The sequence below is a fragment of the Pelophylax lessonae genome (assembly GCF_965119305.1).
Source record: "Pelophylax lessonae genome assembly, chromosome: 1".
Lineage (NCBI taxonomy): Eukaryota > Metazoa > Chordata > Amphibia > Anura > Ranidae > Pelophylax > Pelophylax lessonae.
The window spans coordinates 36,887,819-36,907,251 of NC_138768.1; the positions used below are offsets into that span (position 1 = coordinate 36,887,819).

Consider the following 19,433-nt stretch of genomic DNA (forward strand, 5'->3'; position numbering starts at 1 on the left):
ACCACTATCGGCATGATTATTTTACGTATGATTGTACTGGCTCCTTGTGCTGCTTCTTTCTCTCTCACTCCAGCCCTTCTGTAGAGGGATTGCAAGTGGCTAATACCAGGTCAAATTCAGGTACTAAGACTACTTATATTTAGAAATACAGTCAATGTTTGTTAATGATTACAGAACTGCACCGATTTGTCTTTCATGTACGTCGTAGAGCTAGGCCTTAATACATTGCAGTTTACCAGTTCTTAGATGTAATGGCTACATCAGTTATACCCCTTTTTTTACCTGGAGATCCTGTCAACGTGACAACGCTTTCTCACTGTACTGTATTTACAGAGGGGGGCAGTGTTGTCTCCCTAGAACAGAAAGTGGTAGGACTCCCTTCTAAAATAGTGGGACTTGATTTGTTGTCCACAGAGCTAGGAGCGTTGTAACTGAAGAGCACAGCAGGTTTCAGCCTTGAAGACCCTAGAACAGATCTCGCTACACTACATTGATGTTTATCGGCAGCTTGTAAGTTGCATCAAAGCTTCCCTACTGTCCTCTCCCCTCTTCTGTGAATGGACTGATACTTTAGGGGTTGGGGCATTTTGATGCCCCCTTTAATGAAGTTCCACCTGTTTCTTAATTTTTGGACAGGCTGTGGACCTTCATGTATTTTAAAACTCATTTACTGCCATTAATAGTATGCAAACAAGCCCTCACTGACCTCTGTAGCTGCTGCCACTGTGCCTCAATTCGTCCTCAGAGTTGAGTCTGGTCTTCCAGCAGCTCTGCTCATCTGCTGTTTGGTAAGAAGTTGCAAAACCTTTGCAGCATTTCCCGAGAAGACGAATGGCATCTGATACCCGTCGCCCCACCTAGTTCAGTAGATCATTGAATAAACCCTACCTATAGGATACACTGCCAGTCAAGGGCTACTGGGCAGTGCAGGGGTTGTGGTCTAAGCTCAAAACAGGAACTCTGGTACACTGAGCATTGTCGCAGTTGCTTGCAATTCCCCAGAAGGAATACATATGGAGTAGTGAGATGCACCACTCTGGGAAGGTAGGTTAACCCCTTTATGACCGCCTAACACATGTGCAGCAGCAACAGGGTGGGTTTAGCACCAACACGCTGCACATGTGTTGCTGGGTGGCTGATGTTTATATGCTAAGAGCATGCTCACTGCACACTCCCAACACACAGACTGAGCTGTGAGCTCTCAGTCCGGACTAAAGTTCAGTAGCCAGCGGGACCGGCTTCTAATCATATGACTGCTTTGACAGTGGTCACTTATGGCGCTTTTCCACTGCATGGTACGGCTCGGTTTGGTGCTTTTCCACTGCATGGTACTGCATGGTACGTGTTAGAACTGTTCGGTACGGTTTGGTACAGCGGCGCTTTCCACTACATGGTACGGCTCACTTAAACAGTACCACCTCAGTTGGGATTCCAAGTGGGCCGTACCTATACCATATCCCACAATCCTTTGCATGCAGTCTTGATTGTTTGTCACTACTAGCCACTTATTAGTCAGAGAATCGTTGTAATCCCACCCACTTACTACTTTAGTGGAAAAGCAAACCAAGCCGAGTAGAGCCTATACAATGCTGAAATGTGCCGACTCGTACCACACAGTGGAAAAGCAAACTGAGCCGAGCTGGGCCAAGCAGTGCCGAGTGGAGCCGAGCCGGTACTTGCAGTGGAAAGTGCCAATAGATTGCCAATCCTTCCTGTCCCTGGGTGTTTAGAACTGTTTAAAGGGATGCCCAGGGTGGGTGGGAAGTGGCTAAAGCTGAACTCCAGGCAGATAGCATAAAACACTGATGAAATATGTGTGAGGGAAATTTGTATATGTGCTTATCCAGTCCTGAGATTTACACAGCTCTGCTACACAGCACAGCCCTGTCTGACAGGGCAGAATTACTTTTTTTCTACCGAAGTTCTTTCTTCCTATCTCCTCCTTTCTTCCTTCTCCTTCCTCCTCGTTTTTTTCACCTCCTACAAATGATGCCATTGCCATCCTAGGATTGCAGTGCCCACTCCTCCACTGTATCTTTGGGAGCAGCCATGGTTGTCACCTAGGCTGGGCTTCAAACCTGCCTGCCTTTGTTCATCTATTACAGTGAGGGGTGGTTGGATTTGTAGTTTACAGGAAAAAGATAACCTTGTTTGTGCTTCCAGTTCATCTCACGGCCAGTGACTGGACAATGAAAGGAGAAGCAGCCTATCTCCATCACTCTGCTCTTTCCTCCTATCAGCATTTTCCTTTTTATTTATTTCCATTACAATTGGTTAGCTCTTTGTGCTGATTCTGCTTCCTCAGTCTCGGCTCTGTTGTAAAGGGCTATCATTTTGAAATTGACCCCTACGATCTCCAGGAGATCTGTCTATCTATCTGTGGGGCGATTCTTCATCCTTTTACTGTGTGTTAGCCAAACCAAAACTGTTTTCCCAACCGTTGTCTTTAAAGTGTTCAGTCAACAGAGATTTCAGTTTGGATGTAGAGAAGTTTAATCACCCACCAGGCCAGTAGTTCAACCCCCCTCCCTACTGCTGTGTTGGTATTACTGTATGGATTGTAGTGTGGAAACCATTGAGGATCATGCAGGGAGACTCTTTGGAGGGGAGTTGGGGGGAGACTGGTCATTCTCCTGGGAAACCAGTGGCTGACTCACCGATTAACCAGTATAAGTTTTGCAGTTGGACTGGCCCTTTAGCGAAGGCTGCTGTAGTGCTATAGCTGTACTATGGAAAGGCCTGAGATTTGTTTACCTGACTTGTAGAATTGTTGGAAATAAAAACGTTTATTCGACGAGCAAACACTCGTTATTGTGAAAAGTAATGGATCCGTCTTGCCAGTTCCAATTCCCTGAACCAATCTGCCAGTTGAGTCCTGTCCCCGCTCTGCGTCATTTTTTGCCGAGGTGCCTTTCATCACGTAACGCACAATCATGCCACGGTTGTCCCGACGCTCTGGGTAAACCGATGGCGCCTCATTGGATCATCATGCTTCATCCCACCCAACAAGAGAGCCTTGTGCTTCTGCCTCGTCCACCTCGAACAGATTGCCGAGCTCCAAAGTGAATAATTCTCCTGATGTTCTCCTGCTGCCCTTTTTATCTTTGTAAAATGATTGTATTGATTTGTTAGGTGCAATGCACGCACTCGAGCACCTGTTCCTATCTATCAGTGCTGCGCCAAGAATCGCTCTTTCTCCTTCGTTAAATAACCCCCTCACTTGTTCTGCACATTATTGGCCCCCAACTCATAAATTCTACCTTATTGCTGCTGTCATTTTCTTTTTCTTCTTCTGGAGAGATTCTCAGCCTAACCATTGCCTGTGCAGAAAGAAAATAACAATGTAGCTCTAAATCCTCCGCCAAAAGTATTCATGTTTACCGCTTATTACAAATCTGTTGTTTTTTTGCATCAGGATTTGATCAGCCTTGCTTTTTTTTTTTTTTGGTCTTTTTGTTCTTATTAAACAGAGCGACATATAATGCAAGGATTTTTAAGAACCTTTACGAATCCAGCCAACTTCTATAGAGGTAGTACAGGTTCTGTTTTTTTTTTTCTTTGCAGACTAATGGGCCATACACACTATAAGATTTTCTGAAGACGTTTTCCTTTAGATTTACCAAAACCATATAATATGAGGTCAAACCTAAACACTTTCAATTTGTATGCAATCTGGCAGGCCCTTGCACTGCATAGAAAAGGTAAATATGAAGGAAATCTAACCACAAAAGTTGGATAGTGTGTATCCAGCTTTAGAGGATGTCAGTTATCAGTGCAGAACTTGGCAATCTGTGTTGCAAACCAATTTTTTGTTACCTGACAAGGAGACCTCTGTACTGAGACTACAGAGAGTATTGTTAGTCCTATCCACTAATAGCCACCTCTGTTCCTTACATTGGTGGTCAGTGGGAAGAATGCTCCTTACATTGGTGATCAGCGAAAAAAATGCTCTTTACATTGGTGATCAGTTAGAAGAATGTTCCTTACATTGGTGGTCAGTGGGAAGAATGTCCCTTACATTGGTGGTCAGTGGGAAGAATGTTCCTTACATTGGTGGTCAGTGGGAAGAATGTTCCTTACATTGGTGGTCAGTGGGAAGAATGTTTCTTACATTGGTGGTCAGTGGGAAGAAGGAGGAGGACACACCCAAAGAGCTCTCTGTGAGAACCAGCCCTTTTCAAGCCTGGGCCTTGCTTGCTAGCTTGGCCCAGGAACAATGCCTGATCCTGGGGGAGGCCCTGGGAGGGATCCCCCTGATGACACGGGGCCTAGTGAGGAGGAGGTGGAGGACCTGTCTGTGGGTCCAGGCCCCGATGAGAATGCGGATGTCTTCAGCCAGAAGGTTATCAATCGTTTTAGGGCGATTGGAAGAGCTGAAGAAAAGCTTAAAGTTTTGAAGGCTGAACATAAATCCTTCAGAGCCAAATACTGCCAGGCCTGGAGTAAAAATCGCACAGCCATGAAGCCTGAGCTACAGGAATTGGAAGATAAGGTAAAGAAACAATCTTTATTACTGGAAAAGTTGAAAGATAGAAGCGGAGTGTTTAAAGAAAAATTTGATGAGAGGCGATTTGCCAGCCAAGCATCAGCAAGTTCTGTGGATCAGCAGGCTCCGTTAATGGATGACCAGGCTCCATCTGCCTCTGCACCTCTCCCCCCATGCCAGAACTGGGAATCGCCAGCGGCAACCAGCCAGGGGGTTGAGAGTGGACATGGATCCCTGACATTTATCCAGGAGATGGAGTCCCCCCTGAGAGCAGATAAGTTTGCATTCACTGATGATCCATCAGAAATCCCTGTGGATGGGCAGAGGAGATACAAACCAGCAAAGCCAGTACTGGTGGAGAAATCCCAGTATACCATGCTGCCATCCAACATGTCTGCCCCACCTGCTGTTGTGGATGGTGTCCCAGGTGAGAAGGAGCTTTGCCTACAGCTACCTATTGGAGATTCTGCTGTGAACACAACCAGTACAGACATGCAGGGAAAATCCCTGACCGTGAAATCCCCGGACCATCAGGTGAATGTGGATGGACCTGCATCTGACACCCCAGACATGGATTTTGCTGGTCTGGCTGAGACCAGTAGTCCCTCTGAAAGCAAAATGGCTGCCAGCTCCAAGGAGTCTGTTTCACTTTCACCAGAGCTTCCCAGTGTTTCAGGGCTGATTGCTGGTGGGGGAGGGGATCAGCATGCTGCTGTTTTTGGAATGGAAGCAGCCATGGAAGTTACCTGCAGTGTTTTACCTGCTGCTGTGCTAGAACTGAATTCCATTTCCACAGCTGAAAACCCTGTCCCAGTGGAAGAGAAGATGACAGCTGAAACTCTTACCAGTGCAGCACCAACTATGGATTCTGCTGTGAAGACAACAAATATCCCAGCAAGTATTAAAAATGACAATAATCATAAAGCAATGAATGTGGTGGGTGGTGGTGAAGGGGATAATATTGCTGGGAAAAATAGAAATGACATTTCTCCCCCTGCTCAGCAGAGGAAAGATTTATCGATTGTACAGATCAATCCCGGATCTGTACAATCGTTATCTGTTATGTCTGTGTCGGATGTTTCAAAACAAACTGATGGATTTTCTGCTGGGAGGAATGTTGGAAGCTATGCTTCAGCTTTGGGGAGTCGCACCAGGGTGGGTGGTGGGGATTTGGTTAGTAATCGCAATTCAAGGAGGTTTGTTGGGGGGTTGGTTAGTGGGTATAGGAGGAGGAATGTGGTTCAGTTGCGGTGGGAGGGCGATGGAACGCCGCCAGTAAGGGGGAGAGTGGCCGAGTTGGTCTTGGAAATGGGGTTTAAAGCCTGTGACATTTTTGCTTTGATTTGCCCGGTGGGAAGTTATGAATTTGATTTGTCGTTTGTGAAACCTGAGAGTTTGGATCTCTTTTGGGAGAGATTTAGGAGGTGCAAGGGCCTTCAGCAGTGGAGTGGTTTGGTGCCAAAGGTGATTTCAAGACAGCCTCTGATAAAGTTGGTGACCATCTTGGTGCGTAACGAATCCATACCAGAGGCTGATTTATTAGTATGGCTACGCCGATATGGCGAGGTCCTCACTCCACTGCGGAAGGTCCTTGATGAGCATGGGATATGGACAGGGGCCTGGACAGTGTCACTAAAATTGGGGGTGCTGGGCGATGTAGTTCAGCACCTTCCCTGCTCAGCCTTTCTGGGTAGGGATAGGCTGACCATTTTCTACCAAGGTCAGCCTAAGGTATGTAATAAATGTGGTGATAAAGGCCACTTTGCATCGTCCTGCACCCACAAGAAGTGCTCACTGTGCCAGGATTTTGGCCAGAGAATGCACCCAGATTCGGTGCAATTTGTGCCAGCAGCTGGGTCATCCATATAGCCAGTGCCCAGGGGCACTGCATAACTTGCCAGGATTGGAGACTGAGCTGCAGAGGCTTGATAAAGAAGATGAAGCAGCTGAAGTTAGAGAGGAAATTGTTGTTGCCCCTCCTGTGTCTGTTGTGTCAGAGGTTTATAACAGCTGTTTAGAAGAGGGTTCTCTCCCTCCCTCCATGAGGCAATCCGCTGTGATTCTTCTGTCAAAAGGTAAAGACCCCTCAATAATTGAGAACTGGCGCCCCATCAGTCTTCTCAATGTTGATAGAAAGATCTTGGCGAAGATTCTTTTTTGGCGCTTGTCGTCAGTAGCAGGCGATTTGTTGTCCAATCATCAGCACTGCTCGGTCCAGGGCAGAAGTACCTTTTCAGCAATTTTAGCTGTCCGGGAGGCTTTGGAGCGATGCAGGGCTGCTGGATGGAGAAAGTACTTGCTGGCATTGGATCAGGCGAAGGCTTTTGATCGAGTCAATCATGAGTACCTGTATTTGCTACTTGGTAGATACGGCCTGCAGGGGAGGTTTATTGATTGGCTGAAAACATTATATAAAGGGGCTGAGAGCTTCCCACTTGTTAATGGTTGGGTTGGACGGCCTTTTGAGGTTGGCTCTGGTGTGCGCCAGGGGTGTCCTTTGAGCCCCCTGCTATATGTATTCGCAATCGACCCCTTCATAAGAAGGTTAGAGAGTGGATCGTTGTGTGGGGTGCCTTTGGGCATTGCTGGTGTGCCACCTTTGAAGGTCGTGGCCTATGCTAATGATGTGTCTGTTATTATCTCTGGGATGGAGGAGGCGCAGGAGGTGGTCTCTGTGATAGAGCAGTACACAGAGGCTTCTGGCTCTAAAATCAATCATGAAAAGAGTGAAGTTTTCTGGATGGGTGAGGAGGGTGAAAGCTTCGAACTTCCGGATGCCTTCCCAGAGCCCCAGCAGGAAATTAAAGTGTTGGGCATCAAATTTGGTCCTGGTGACTATGGTCATCGAAATTGGGAAAGCAGGTTGTTGAATGCCAATGCCAAGGTGGCAAGCTGGAAGAAATGGAAACTTTCCTTGAGGGAAAGGGTTGACTTGATTAAAACTTACCTGATCCCAATCTTTTTATATGTCAGCTTTGTCTGTATCTTGCCGGAATCTCTCTATGCAAGGGTGTACAGCTGCTTTTTCCAACTGTTATGGGGAAATAGGCTGAACCTGATCAAACGCAATGTAACTTACCTGTCCAGGCGGGAGGGTGGTCTAGGAATGGTCAACCCTATAGTTTTCTTTTCTCTGCTCTTTTTAAAGTATAATCTTGGTAATATGTTAGCAGAGACCCCGCCGGGATGGGTGGGTATTTTTCAATCTTGGTTTAGGCCTTTTCTGCGATGCTGGGAAGATGGCGGGCCAGTGAAAAGTCTGAGAGTCCGACATGGCAAGCTTCCGGCTTATGTTGCCCCGTGTCTGAAAATACTTAGGCAGTGGCAGGTGACAGTGGGGGATATCAAGTCCCTCCCCAGAAAGCTTCTGGAGAAGAGGATTTTGGGCTCTGCTTTCAGTGTGTCACTGACCTTAAGGGATTGCCCAGGCCCCGTAATGAGGGAGGGGTTGCGTTTAATTAACTTAGGAAGAATCCCTTTGAAGTTTAGGGATCAAGCCTGGCTCGCTTTCCATGGAAGGCTCTATGTGAGAGGGAACCTGAAGCATCGCCCTGTGGATGATCGGGATTGTCCTAGAGCGGAGTGTGTTGGTAAAGTGGAATCTATGGACCACTTTTTGCTCCAGTGTCCCTTTAACATAGAGGTGTATAAAAGGGTGGGGAGGGCTCTAGGCCTCCCCTTTCTCTATCGCATGAGTTATGCGGAGTGGGTGTACGGGGCATTCCCGACTCGCTGGGATTTTGATTTGGATACACTTTTTCTAGTTAGTATAGTTGTCCGTTACTTCACGTGGAATGCACGGTGCCAGATTACCCTGCGGAAGAAAGTCCTCCCTGTTGAGGTGGTGGTGTACGATATTCTGGGTGAGGTTGGGAAGATTCGGGGTCTTGAGAAGGGCAGGGAGCCTCGAGCGGTCTGGATAAGGGCGTGGAGGAATATCAGACCTGCTTTTGGTGAACTGTCCATCTCTGGGTGAGGAGCTCATTTCCTATGCTATTTCTTTCACGCCCTTAGCTTTTGTTGGTTAATATCTTCTTTTTGAAGAAGGGCTGCATGCATAATGGGGGTGGTTTTGTTTCTTGACCTCGCAGGTTGGATGTCTGGTGTGGTGGTGTGAGTCCTACTAAGATTATTTTCTCCGGTAATGACAGTTTCATGATGTGAGTTTTGTTTTTGCTGTAAAGCCATTCTTTATTTGAGAGCAGAACTTGCTATGTATTTTTTTCCATTTTCATGTAAATATGTATATATTTATTTATGTATATTGATTTTATGATTATTGATTGCAAGACTTTTAATAAACAAAAATTGGGAAGAATGTTTCTTACATTGGTGGTCAGTGGGAAGAAGGAGGAGGACACACCCAAAGAGCTCTCTGTGAGAACCAGCCTTTTTTCAAGCCTGGGCCTTGCCTGCTAGCTTGGCCCAGGAACAATGCCTGATCCTGGGGGAGGCCCTGGGAGGGATTCCCCTGATGACACGGGGCCTAGTGAGGAGGAGGTGGAGGACCTGTCTGTGGGTCCAGGCCCCGGTGAGAATGCAGATGTCTTCAGCCAGAAGGTTATCAATCGTTTTAGGGCGATTGGGAGAGCGGAAGAAAAACTTAAAGGTTTGAAGGCTGAACACAAATCCTTCAAAACTAAGTATTTCCAGGCCTGGAGTAAAAATCGCACAGCCATGAAGCCTGAGTTACAGGAATTGGAGGAAAAGGTGAAGAAACAAACTTTATTATTGGAAAGGCTGAAAGACAGAAGTGGAGCATTTAAAGAAAAATTTGATAATGAGAGGAGATTTACCAGCCAAGCATCAGCAAGTTCTGTGGATCAGCAGCCTCGGTTAATGGATGACCCGGCTCCATCTGCCTCTGCACCTCTCCCCCCATGCCAGAACTGGGAATCACCAGCGGCAACCAGCCAGGGGGTTGAGAGTGGACATGGATCCCTGACATTTATCCAGGAGATGGAGTCACCCCTGAAAGCAGACAAGTTTGTCTTTTCTGATGATCCATCAGAAATCCCTGAAGATGGGCAGAGGAGATACAGGCCAGCAAAGCCAGTACTGGTGGAGAAATCCCAGTATACCATGCTGCCTTCCAGCATGTCTGCCCCACCTGCTGTAGTGGATGGTGTCCCAGGTGAGAAGGAACTGCATATTGCAGTTATTGCTGAGGAGAAATCCGGTGCAGACATGCAGGGTAAATCCCTGACAGAATCACCAGATTGTGAAAGAAAGGTGGATGGACCTGCATCTAACACCCCAGGCATAGATTTTTCTGCTCCTGCTGAGACCAGTAGTCCCTCTACAAGCAAAATGGCTGCAAACTCCAAAGAGTTTGCTTCAGCTGAGTTTCCCAGTGTTCCAGGGTTGATTGACCAGCTGATTGCTGGTGGGGGAGGGGATCAACATGGTGTTGCAAGTGGAATGGAAGTAGCAATGGAAATATCCTGTAATGCTTTACCTGCTGCTGTGTTAAAACAGGATTCTATTTCTACAACTGAAAACTCTGTCCCAGTGGAAGAGAAGATGATCGCTGAAACTCTTACCAGTGCAGCAGCAGCTATGGATTCTGCTGTGAAGACAACAGGAATAATAAATATCCCAGCAAGTATAAAAAATGACAATGTTAAAGCAATGAATGTGGTGGGTGGTGGTGAAGGGGTTAGTAATGCTGGGAAAAATGAAAATGTTATTTCTCCCCCTGCTCAGCAGAGGAAAGATTTGATTGCACAGATCAATCCCGAATCTGTGCAATCGTTATCTGCTAAGTGTGTGTCAGATAATTTAAAAAAAACTGATGGATTTTCTGCTGGGAGGAATGTTGGAAGCTATGCTTCAGCTTTGGGGAGTCGCACCAGGATGGGTGGTGGGGATTCTGTTAATCACAATTCAGGGAGGTTTTTTGGGGGGCAGGTTAGTGGGTATAGGAGGAGGAATGTGGTACAGTTGAGGTGGGAGGGGGAAGGAACCCCAATAGTAAGGGGGAGGGTGGCTGAGTTGATTTTGGAAATGGGGTTTAAAGCCTGTGATATTTTTGCTTTAATTTGCCCGGTGGGGAGTTATGAGTTTGATTTATCGTTTGTAAAACCTGAAAGTTTGGATCTCTTCTGGGAGAGATTTAGGAGGTGCAAGGGCCTTCAGCAGTGGAGAGGTTTGGTGCCAAAGGTAATTTCAAGGCAGCCTTTGATAAAGTCGGTGACCATTCTGGTGCGTAACGAATCCATACCAGAGGCTGATTTATTAGTATGGCTACGCCGATATGGCGAGGTCCTCACTCCACTGCGGAAGGTCCTTGATGAGCATGGGATATGGACAGGGGCCTGGACAGTGTCACTAAAATTGGGGGTGCTGGGCGATGTAGTTCAGCACCTTCCCTGCTCAGCCTTTCTGGGTAGGGATAGGCTGACCATTTTCTACCAAGGTCAGCCTAAGGTGTGCAATAAATGTGGCGATAAAGGCCACTTTGCATCGTCCTGCACCCACAAGAAGTGCTCACTGTGCCAGGATTTAGGCCATTTGGCCAGAGAATGCACCCAGATTCGGTGCAATTTGTGCCAGCAGCTGGGTCATCCATATAGCCAGTGCCCAGAGGCACTGCATAACTTGCCAGGATTGGAGACTGAGCTGCAGAGGCTTGATAAAGAAGATGAAGCAGCTGAAGTTAGAGAGGAAATTGTTGTTGCCCCTCCTGTGTCTGTTGTGTCAGATTCTGTTTCCCCTAGTGATTTGGTCCCTGAGTCTGTCCCTCCTGTGTCTGTTGTGTCAGATTCTGTTTCCCCTAGTGATGTGGTCCCTGAGTCTGTCCCTCCTGTTGTTCCTACATCTACTGTGCGTAGATCCTCCAGACTAGCGGAAGCTGCTGGGGGGGCGGGTATAGTGGATCTTCCCCCTCGGCCTACTCCACCTCCAGTCCCTGTCTCTCGACACCGCAAACGCGGCCAAGAGGGTGCAGGGGTGCTGGATGGTGGTGGGGTCGATGGGGTTGAGGGAGGGGTGTCCATGTCCCATGTCTCACCCTCTGTTGTGGAGGATTCGGATGATGAGGGGTGGGAGAGGACAAAGAGGAAGAAAAAGAAGAAGAGGAAGACCAGTAAAGCGGTCATTTCTTCCTTACAGTTAGAGCCAGGAGGGGTTCCTCTTGGCAACACATTTTCGGTTTTATCAGGGGAGGAGTTAGTATCTGATTTATCTACTTCTTTATCTATGGATGAGGGGGAGTCACATAGTGTAAAGAGAGCTGTTTCGGGTGATGAGAGTGTGGTGGAGGTTAAGAAACGACTACCCCAATCATCCTGATGGCAGTGCCCGCTCTGATAAAGGTGGCGACCATTAATGTCGCCAGCGTGAAATCTGCAAGAGCTCGTGATATTGCCTTATTTTTGCTCAGTGAGTTTGATGCTGAGATTTTATTTTTGCAAGAGACCTGGCTCAATACTTTGGCCGATGCCCATCTAGCAAAAAGGGAGTGGAGATGCGGTCCCTCCTTTTGGTCTCTTGCGGCTGAGCCTTGCAGCGGAGTTGCGGTTCTTTTTAAAACCGATATGGTAACGTGCCGGCGGATAATTGAGGTAGAAATGGGGAGATGCATGGTCTTAGACGTCTCTGTTAGGGGGCAGGACCTGCGTCTGATCAATATCTATGGACCGCAGTCAAAATGGGACAGGAAATGCCTCTTCACAAAGATCAAGCCCTTCCTTTTTACATCCCAGCAGGTTGTCTTTGGAGGTGACTTTAACACCATAATTAGGCCTGAAGACAGGAGGGTCTCCATAGACAGGCTGGGTTATGATAGCGTTTTTCTTAGAGATATGGTTAGACAAGCAGGCCTGGTAGATGTGCACATTAAGCACTGCCCTGGCAGCACGGGATTCACGTTTCAGAGAGGGAATAGTCAGAGTAGGATAGATAGGTTTTTTTTAAAGGAGAACTCTGCTTTCTCGGCTCCTGAGTTGAGGGCGGTGGAGTTCTCTGACCACTGTATGCTGTCTGTGACTCTGAATGCCTCGGACACTCCACCCAGGGGAAGGGGTACCTGGAAACTGAATTTGGCTCTCCTGGAAGATGTAGAGGTAAGACAATCCTTTGAGGATTTTTTTCAGGCACAGGTTTCTATTCTGGACTTTTGCAGCAGTAAGTCAGAGTGGTGGGAGCTTGTGAAACAAAGGGCGATTGGACTTTTCAAGGCCATAAGTAAGAAGAAGCAGCTTGGTATGTATATTGCCTACCAGCATTTGCGGAGGAAGCTTGATCGTCTTGTCTCGTATGGAGGAGATCCAGGGGAGATCTCGGAGGTAAAGCTTCTTCTTAGGAAGTGTCAATACGACCGGCATGCCTCCTTGGTTCTGGAGAGAGATTACGGGAAATATCACTCGCCTGATCCTTACCAGAACTGTAAGCAAGGCATAGCAGTTAAGACGGTCATAGGTCTGAGGGATAGTACGGGTTCCCTGGTGAAGTCCAGATCAGGGATCCTGGAGATCTTCAGGTCATATTACGCAGACCTTCTGGGAAGAAAGGACCTTAGTCGGGACAGGATGGAAAGCTTTCTGGATTCTACTCCAGGATTGGGAAATGATACATTGCCTTTGATGGATTTGACAGAACCAATTTCAGCGGATGAGGTAGTTCGTGCTATAGAGAAGCTGGCTACCAAAAAGTCGCCTGGGCCAGATGGGTTGACAGCTGAATTTTACAAGTGTTTTAAGTCCATTCTGGCTCCCTTTTTAGCGGAGGTTTATAACAGCTGTTTAGAAGAGGGTTCTCTCCCTCCCTCCATGAGGCAATCCGCTGTGATTCTTCTGTCAAAAGGTAAAGACCCCTCAATAATTGAGAACTGGCGCCCCATCAGTCTTCTCAATGTTGATAGAAAGATCTTGGCGAAGATTCTTTTTTGGCGCTTGTCGTCAGTAGCAGGCGATTTGTTGTCCAATCATCAGCACTGCTCGGTCCAGGGCAGAAGTACCTTTTCAGCAATTTTAGCTGTCCGGGAGGCTTTGGAGCGATGCAGGGCTGCTGGATGGAGAAAGTACTTGCTGGCATTGGATCAGGCGAAGGCTTTTGATCGAGTCAATCACGAGTACCTGTATTTGCTACTTGGTAGATACGGCCTGCAGGGGAGGTTTATTGATTGGCTGAAAACATTATATAAAGGGGCTGAGAGCTTCCCACTTGTTAATGGTTGGGTTGGACGGCCTTTTGAGGTTGGCTCTGGTGTGCGCCAGGGGTGTCCTTTGAGCCACCTGCTATATGTATTCGCAATCAACCCCTTCATAAGAAGGTTAGAGAGTGGATCGTTGTGTGGGGTGCCTTTGGGCATTGCTGGTGTGCCGCCTTTGAAGGTCGTGGCCTATGCCGATGATGTGTCTGTTATTATCTCTGGGATGGAGGAGGCGCAGGAGGTGGTCTCTGTGATAGAGCAGTACACTGAGGCTTCTGGCTCTAAAATCAATCATGAAAAGAGTGAAGTTTTCTGGATGGGTGAGGAGGGTGAAAGCTTCGAACTTCCGGATGCCTTCCCAGAGCCCCACCAGGAAATTAAAGTGTTGGGCATCAAATTTGGTCCTGGTGACTATGGTCATCGAAATTGGGAAAGCAGGTTGTTGAATGCCAATGCCAAGGTGGCAAGCTGGAAGAAATGGAAACTTTCCTTGAGGGAAAGGGTTGACTTGATTAAAACTTACCTGATCCCAATCTTTTTATATGTCAGCTTTGTCTGTATCTTGCCGGAATCTCTCTATGCAAGGGTGTACAGCTGCTTTTTCCAACTGTTATGGGGAAATAGGCTGAACCTGATCAAACGCAATGTAACTTACCTGTCCAGGCGGGAGGGTGGTCTAGGAATGGTCAACCCTATAGTTTTCTTTTCTCTGCTTTTTTAAAGTATAATCTTGGTAATATGTTAGCAGAGACCCCGCCGGGATGGGTGGGTATTTTTCAATCTTGGTTTAGGCCTTTTCTGCGATGCTGGGAAGATGGCGGGCCAGTGAAAAGTCTGAGAGTCCGACATGGCAAGCTTCCGGCTTATGTTGCCCCGTGTCTGAAAATACTTAGGCAGTGGCAGGTGACAGTGGGGGATATCAAGTCCCTCCCCAGAAAGCTTCTGGAGAAGAGGATTTTGGGCTCTGCTTTCAGTGTGTCGCTGACTTTAAGGGATTGCCCAGGCCCCATAATGAGGGAGGGGTTGCGTTTAACTTAGGAAGAATCCCTTTGAAGTTTAGGGATCAAGCCTGGCTCGCTTTCCATGGAAGGCTCTATGTGAGAGGGAACCTGAAGCATCGCCCTGTGGATGATCGGGATTGTCCTAGAGCGGAGTGTGTTGGTAAAGTGGAGTCTATGGACCACTTTTTGCTCCAGTGTCCCTTTAACATAGAGGTGTATAAAAGGGTGGGGAGGGCTCTAGGCATCCCCTTTCTCTATCGCATGAGTTATGCGGAGTGGGTGTACGGGGCATTCCCGACTCGCTGGGATTTTGATTTGAATACACTTTTTCTAGTTAGTATAGTTGTCCGTTACTTCACGTGGAATGCACGGTGCCAGATTACCCTGCGGAAGAAAGTCCTCCCTGTCGAGGTGGTGGTGTACGATATTCTTGGTGAGGTTGGGAAGATTCGGGGTCTTGAGAAGGGCAGGGAGCCTCGAGCGGTCTGGATAAGGGCGTGGAGGAATATCAGACCTGCTTTTGATGAACTGTCCATCTCTGGGTGAAAAGCTTTTTCCTATGCTATTTCTTTCACGCCCTTAGCTTTTGTTAGTTAATATCTTCATTTTTGAAGAAGGGCTGCATGCATAATGGGAGTGGTTTTGTTTCTTGACCTCGCAGGTTTGATGTCTGGTGTGGTGGTGTGAGTCTTATTAAGATAATTTTTTCCGGTAATGATGAGTTTCATGATGTGAGTTTTGTTTTTGCTGTAAAGGCAGTCTTTATTTGAGAGCAGAATTTGCTATGTATTTTTTTTCCCCCCTTTTCATGTAAATATGTATATATTTATTTATGTATATTGATTTTATGCTTATTGATTGCAAGACTTTTAATAAACAAAATTGGGAAGAATGTTCCTTACATTGTTGATCAGTGAGGAAAAAATGTTCTTTACATTGGTGATCAGTAGGAAGAATGTTCCTTACATTGGTAGTCAGTGGAAAGAATGTCCCTTACATTTGTGGCCAGTGGTAAGAATGTTTCTTGCATTGGTGGCCAGTGGTAAGAATGTTTCTTGCATTGGTGGCCGGTGGGAAAAATATTACTTACATTGGTGGTCAGTGGGAAGAATGTTTCTTACAATGGTGATCAGTGGGAAGAGCGTTCCTTTTATTGGTGGTCAGTGAGGAAGTATCCCCCTCTTACCGATGGCTGAAAAGATCAATGGTATCAGTGGGAGCTTATCAGAAAGGCACAAACTGCTGCTTGCTCAAGGAACCCCTAGCAAACTCTGAAGCAACCCTAGATTTCCATGGAACCCTGGTTGGTTAAGTCTGATCTAGGGAAACGGGCTCTTCTGACTCCTTCACCAGAGATTATTTTAAAAGGAAAGTGACCAGCGCTATGGAGTGTGCAAAGTGAATCGATACGTGAAAGATACAGGTGTAAGCTGCCACCAACCAACCTCTGAATATCAGAGGTCAAAATAGAGATAGAAGTAGAGTTGGAAACGGCGCTACCTATTAAACCTATATTTCAGGTGTTTTAAAAATTTTGCATTCATATAGAATAATAAATAAATGTATGAATTAAAATTATTTTATATACTAAAGTGCAGGAGAACTGCAGGGTTTAAACCACAAAAAAAATGTTCAGTGATTAAATCAATGTGATTGAAACAATAAATAAATAAGGTGCACATATAAATATGGATTTATTTCTAAAGTGCTAATAGTGCTTAATTCTGTGCAAAATGATTTATACAAACAACCCAAATTTGGGTAATCACTATGTATATAAAGTCTATAAATGAGATAATTCTTCTTCAAAGTGCTCAAAAAGTGCTGGTGCAAAAATGATATATAATGCAGATAGTGAGGGTGTATGTACCCACCAGAGATACCTCCTCCGCTCCTTCCTCCCACAGCTGTCAGCAGAGTGCTTAGGGTTGGCTGGTGTCTCTCCCTTGAGACAAGTGCTTGGGCCTAGAGATTGCCTGCTAGACCTGAACAATGTCAAATGGAATTAGTACCCATGCTCCCCCCTCTTTATCCTAGAAGAACCAGGTATATTGCATCAGCTTAGGTTGAGGAAGGAACAGTGGAGAATCGCTGGAGAGGCGAGCATTAGTTGTTTGGATTGGAGGGTCTTTTCAGAAACGCTGAATGGGTACAGCAACATTGAAATGGTCTCTCTAAGAAAAAGGAAAAAAAAACAGCCCTATGTAAGCTGCAGGTGGGCCTGGTTAGAGCTTACACATAGTAAAGGATCCTCCCTCTAACTCTGACACCCAGCGCTGTGTTGTAAAAGAGGAAGGGAGTCCCATGCTGCTCCATACCTGGAAGGACTGGCTATTTCCGTCATATGAATTAAACCAGCTTGCTCCTAATGATTCACTTTTTTAGACTATTGAAATCCGGTTGCTGTGTCTCCTCTCTGGATTTATAGTCTCATTAAAGCTCAGTCCAGGCAGGGTTTTTTTTTTTTTTTTTTTTTTAATCATGCCCATGTTGCTTCAAGTGAATCGTACATCAATCCGCATTAATATAACATGTCAGTAAATTTACATTCGTTTCAAAAACATACTTTGCCCCCACCCCCAGCACGCTCCCATCTTCGTTTTGGGCAGCTGAAGCTCACTACTACCTAGTTCCAGGTACGGGGCTGAGCTTGTTCTCGTGCATAAAGCGCGGCGGCAGGTTGCCATAAAGGCAGAGACGCTTTTACTCCTGGGATTGATGCCATTCATATCCCAGGAGCCAATGCGCAGCCAGACATGAATTGTGAAAAAGCCTGGAACTCCGCTTTAAGGCCTAGGTCAGGAAGGGAGGTAGCATTGGGTATTTCCATACAGGGGATGCAAACCCCACTTAGAGGTAGTAAACTCTGCCCCTCGAGTGCTCCTTAGCAAAACTTTAATATACTGGCTGCATTGAGATGGCCATCACATGGCCATTAGTTTTTCAATACCAGTCATGGATGGGAGCAGGTTGGGGGGAGGATTGGGCCATCTCCATGCTCAGCTGTTTCCCATCCATCCATCAGCATTCATGTACTTCCATGTAGGAGACACTCAGGTTGAGTAGTTGTTAGGAAGTGTTAGGACTGCAGGATACACAGGGTGCCGTGGAGTGGCCTGCAGCTTATACATGCGTTTGCAAATGTGTGTTAACTAAACCCCTGTTTTTAACCTATTATGTTAGACAGGTACACTTGGTTTCTTAGCAGACTGGTTGGTAAGTATAGCAAGCTAAGGGCCGGTTGGTTTTCACACACACACCTTCTATAATCCCCCTTTTGTTATAATAAAGCTTTCTATTACATTCTGCCTAGTTAGTGATCCCTTTGGATGTTTCTTACTGTTTTTTATTTTCTTCCTTTATGTCTGAAGCCGGCACCATCTTGTATATTGTCTTCCGAGGCAGCAGCGGTGTCTGCTTCCACCCTTTCTTTTTCTCCCTGCCATAATCTTGCACATGCCCATTGAGGTTTGAGCTAAGCCTCGTTTTCTTTCCAGGATTACCATGGCAACCCTCAGGTGAGCTTCTCGCCCCTGTCCCGTGCTATGCTTACACTCCCTGTGTTGTTGCAAGTCACATGGGGGTGCAAACAGAAAATTCTGAATGGGTCTGTACTCTCGCGGGATTGCAGAGCAATGCCACAAAGAGGACATAACGGAGCCACGGCATGTTACTGAAAGGACTAACCGCACGATAAGCGTGCCGCAAACGGTGGAATTCTGCGCATGCGCCAGTGACGTCATAGAACTGAACAGTGACAGATTACAGGAAAAGTAAGCAGATTAGAAGAGATCTCGAGACAGAAATTTGTAGAGTATTGGCTGATTATTTAAATGGAGAAAATTGTATTTAACGAGTTTTCTTCTACTTTAAAGGAGGTAAAATGCAGGTCAGAAGAATGTCTATGGTTGTAAAAGGCACCAGTCGATGAATTTTGAATGATCTCTGGGACCTGTTAGTCTGATGTTGAATTGATACCTTCAATAGGGGCCCTTAGTGACCTGTTTTGACTTGTTCTCTCCTCTCTTCCAGGTACGAGACTTCTCTCATCGACATGTTAGATGCCATCAGCCCCATCTCTTCCCAGAGGCAGCAAAGACCCTACACAGACCTGTATGACCTCAGTATTCTCAGCCCGCCAACCCGCAGATATTCCAAGCCTGCCCGCCAGCCTGTACAGCCAGCGAGGCGTGAACCACCCACCGTGGATCCAGAGGAGAGACGCATGTTGGAGGAAATCTTCTTTATCTGCTGACAGTTTGCCATAACGTAGCCTTCCAGAAGACTGTCCTAACTATGAGCCTTGCTGTGACCACAACTAAACAATGGACATTCCTGAAGTGCACCTGTCCCCTGAACACTCTGATCTCACAGCCATATGTAGCCTTAACTAACAATTAGCCAAAAGAGTTCATTAGAACCTGGAGCCTTGCATAATAGCGATGAGACCAGTTCTGTAAGATGATGGGCTGTCTTCGGTCTTCTTCTAAACACTTTTGTGTTGGGTTTTGCTATTGAATGGGTGACAGGTACATTTTTTAAAGTGCACCTGAAATTTTGGACCAGACATGAGTAGACCTAAAACTTTCCCCTACTTTTTTTTATTTTTCAGAATTATGAAGAGCTTTTTGTCTTTTTTTTTTTTTTTTTTTTTCCTTTTTGCGGTTAGGGCCTTCACCCTTCTTTTTCACACACAAGTCCCATGTTTGACATGAACATTATTTAAAACCCCCAAAACATTACATACTGTATTTACAAAAAGCACAGGCCTATAGAATAAACAAATGGTAGT

The 19,433-nt window shown here is 46.3% G+C and overlaps 1 protein-coding gene across 1 annotated transcript in view; it reads left to right on the top strand.

Annotated features, from left to right (window-relative positions):
* KIAA1328 overlaps positions 1-19,203 on the top strand; it is a 350,490-nt gene extending 331,287 nt beyond the window's left edge. The window contains exon 11 of the mRNA XM_082274183.1: positions 18,674-19,203. Coding sequence (XP_082130309.1) covers positions 18,674-18,896 — 223 coding nt within the window. The 3' untranslated portion in view covers positions 18,897-19,203. The remainder of the gene's footprint in view (positions 1-18,673) is intronic.
* The last annotated feature ends 230 nt before the right edge of the window (positions 19,204-19,433 follow it).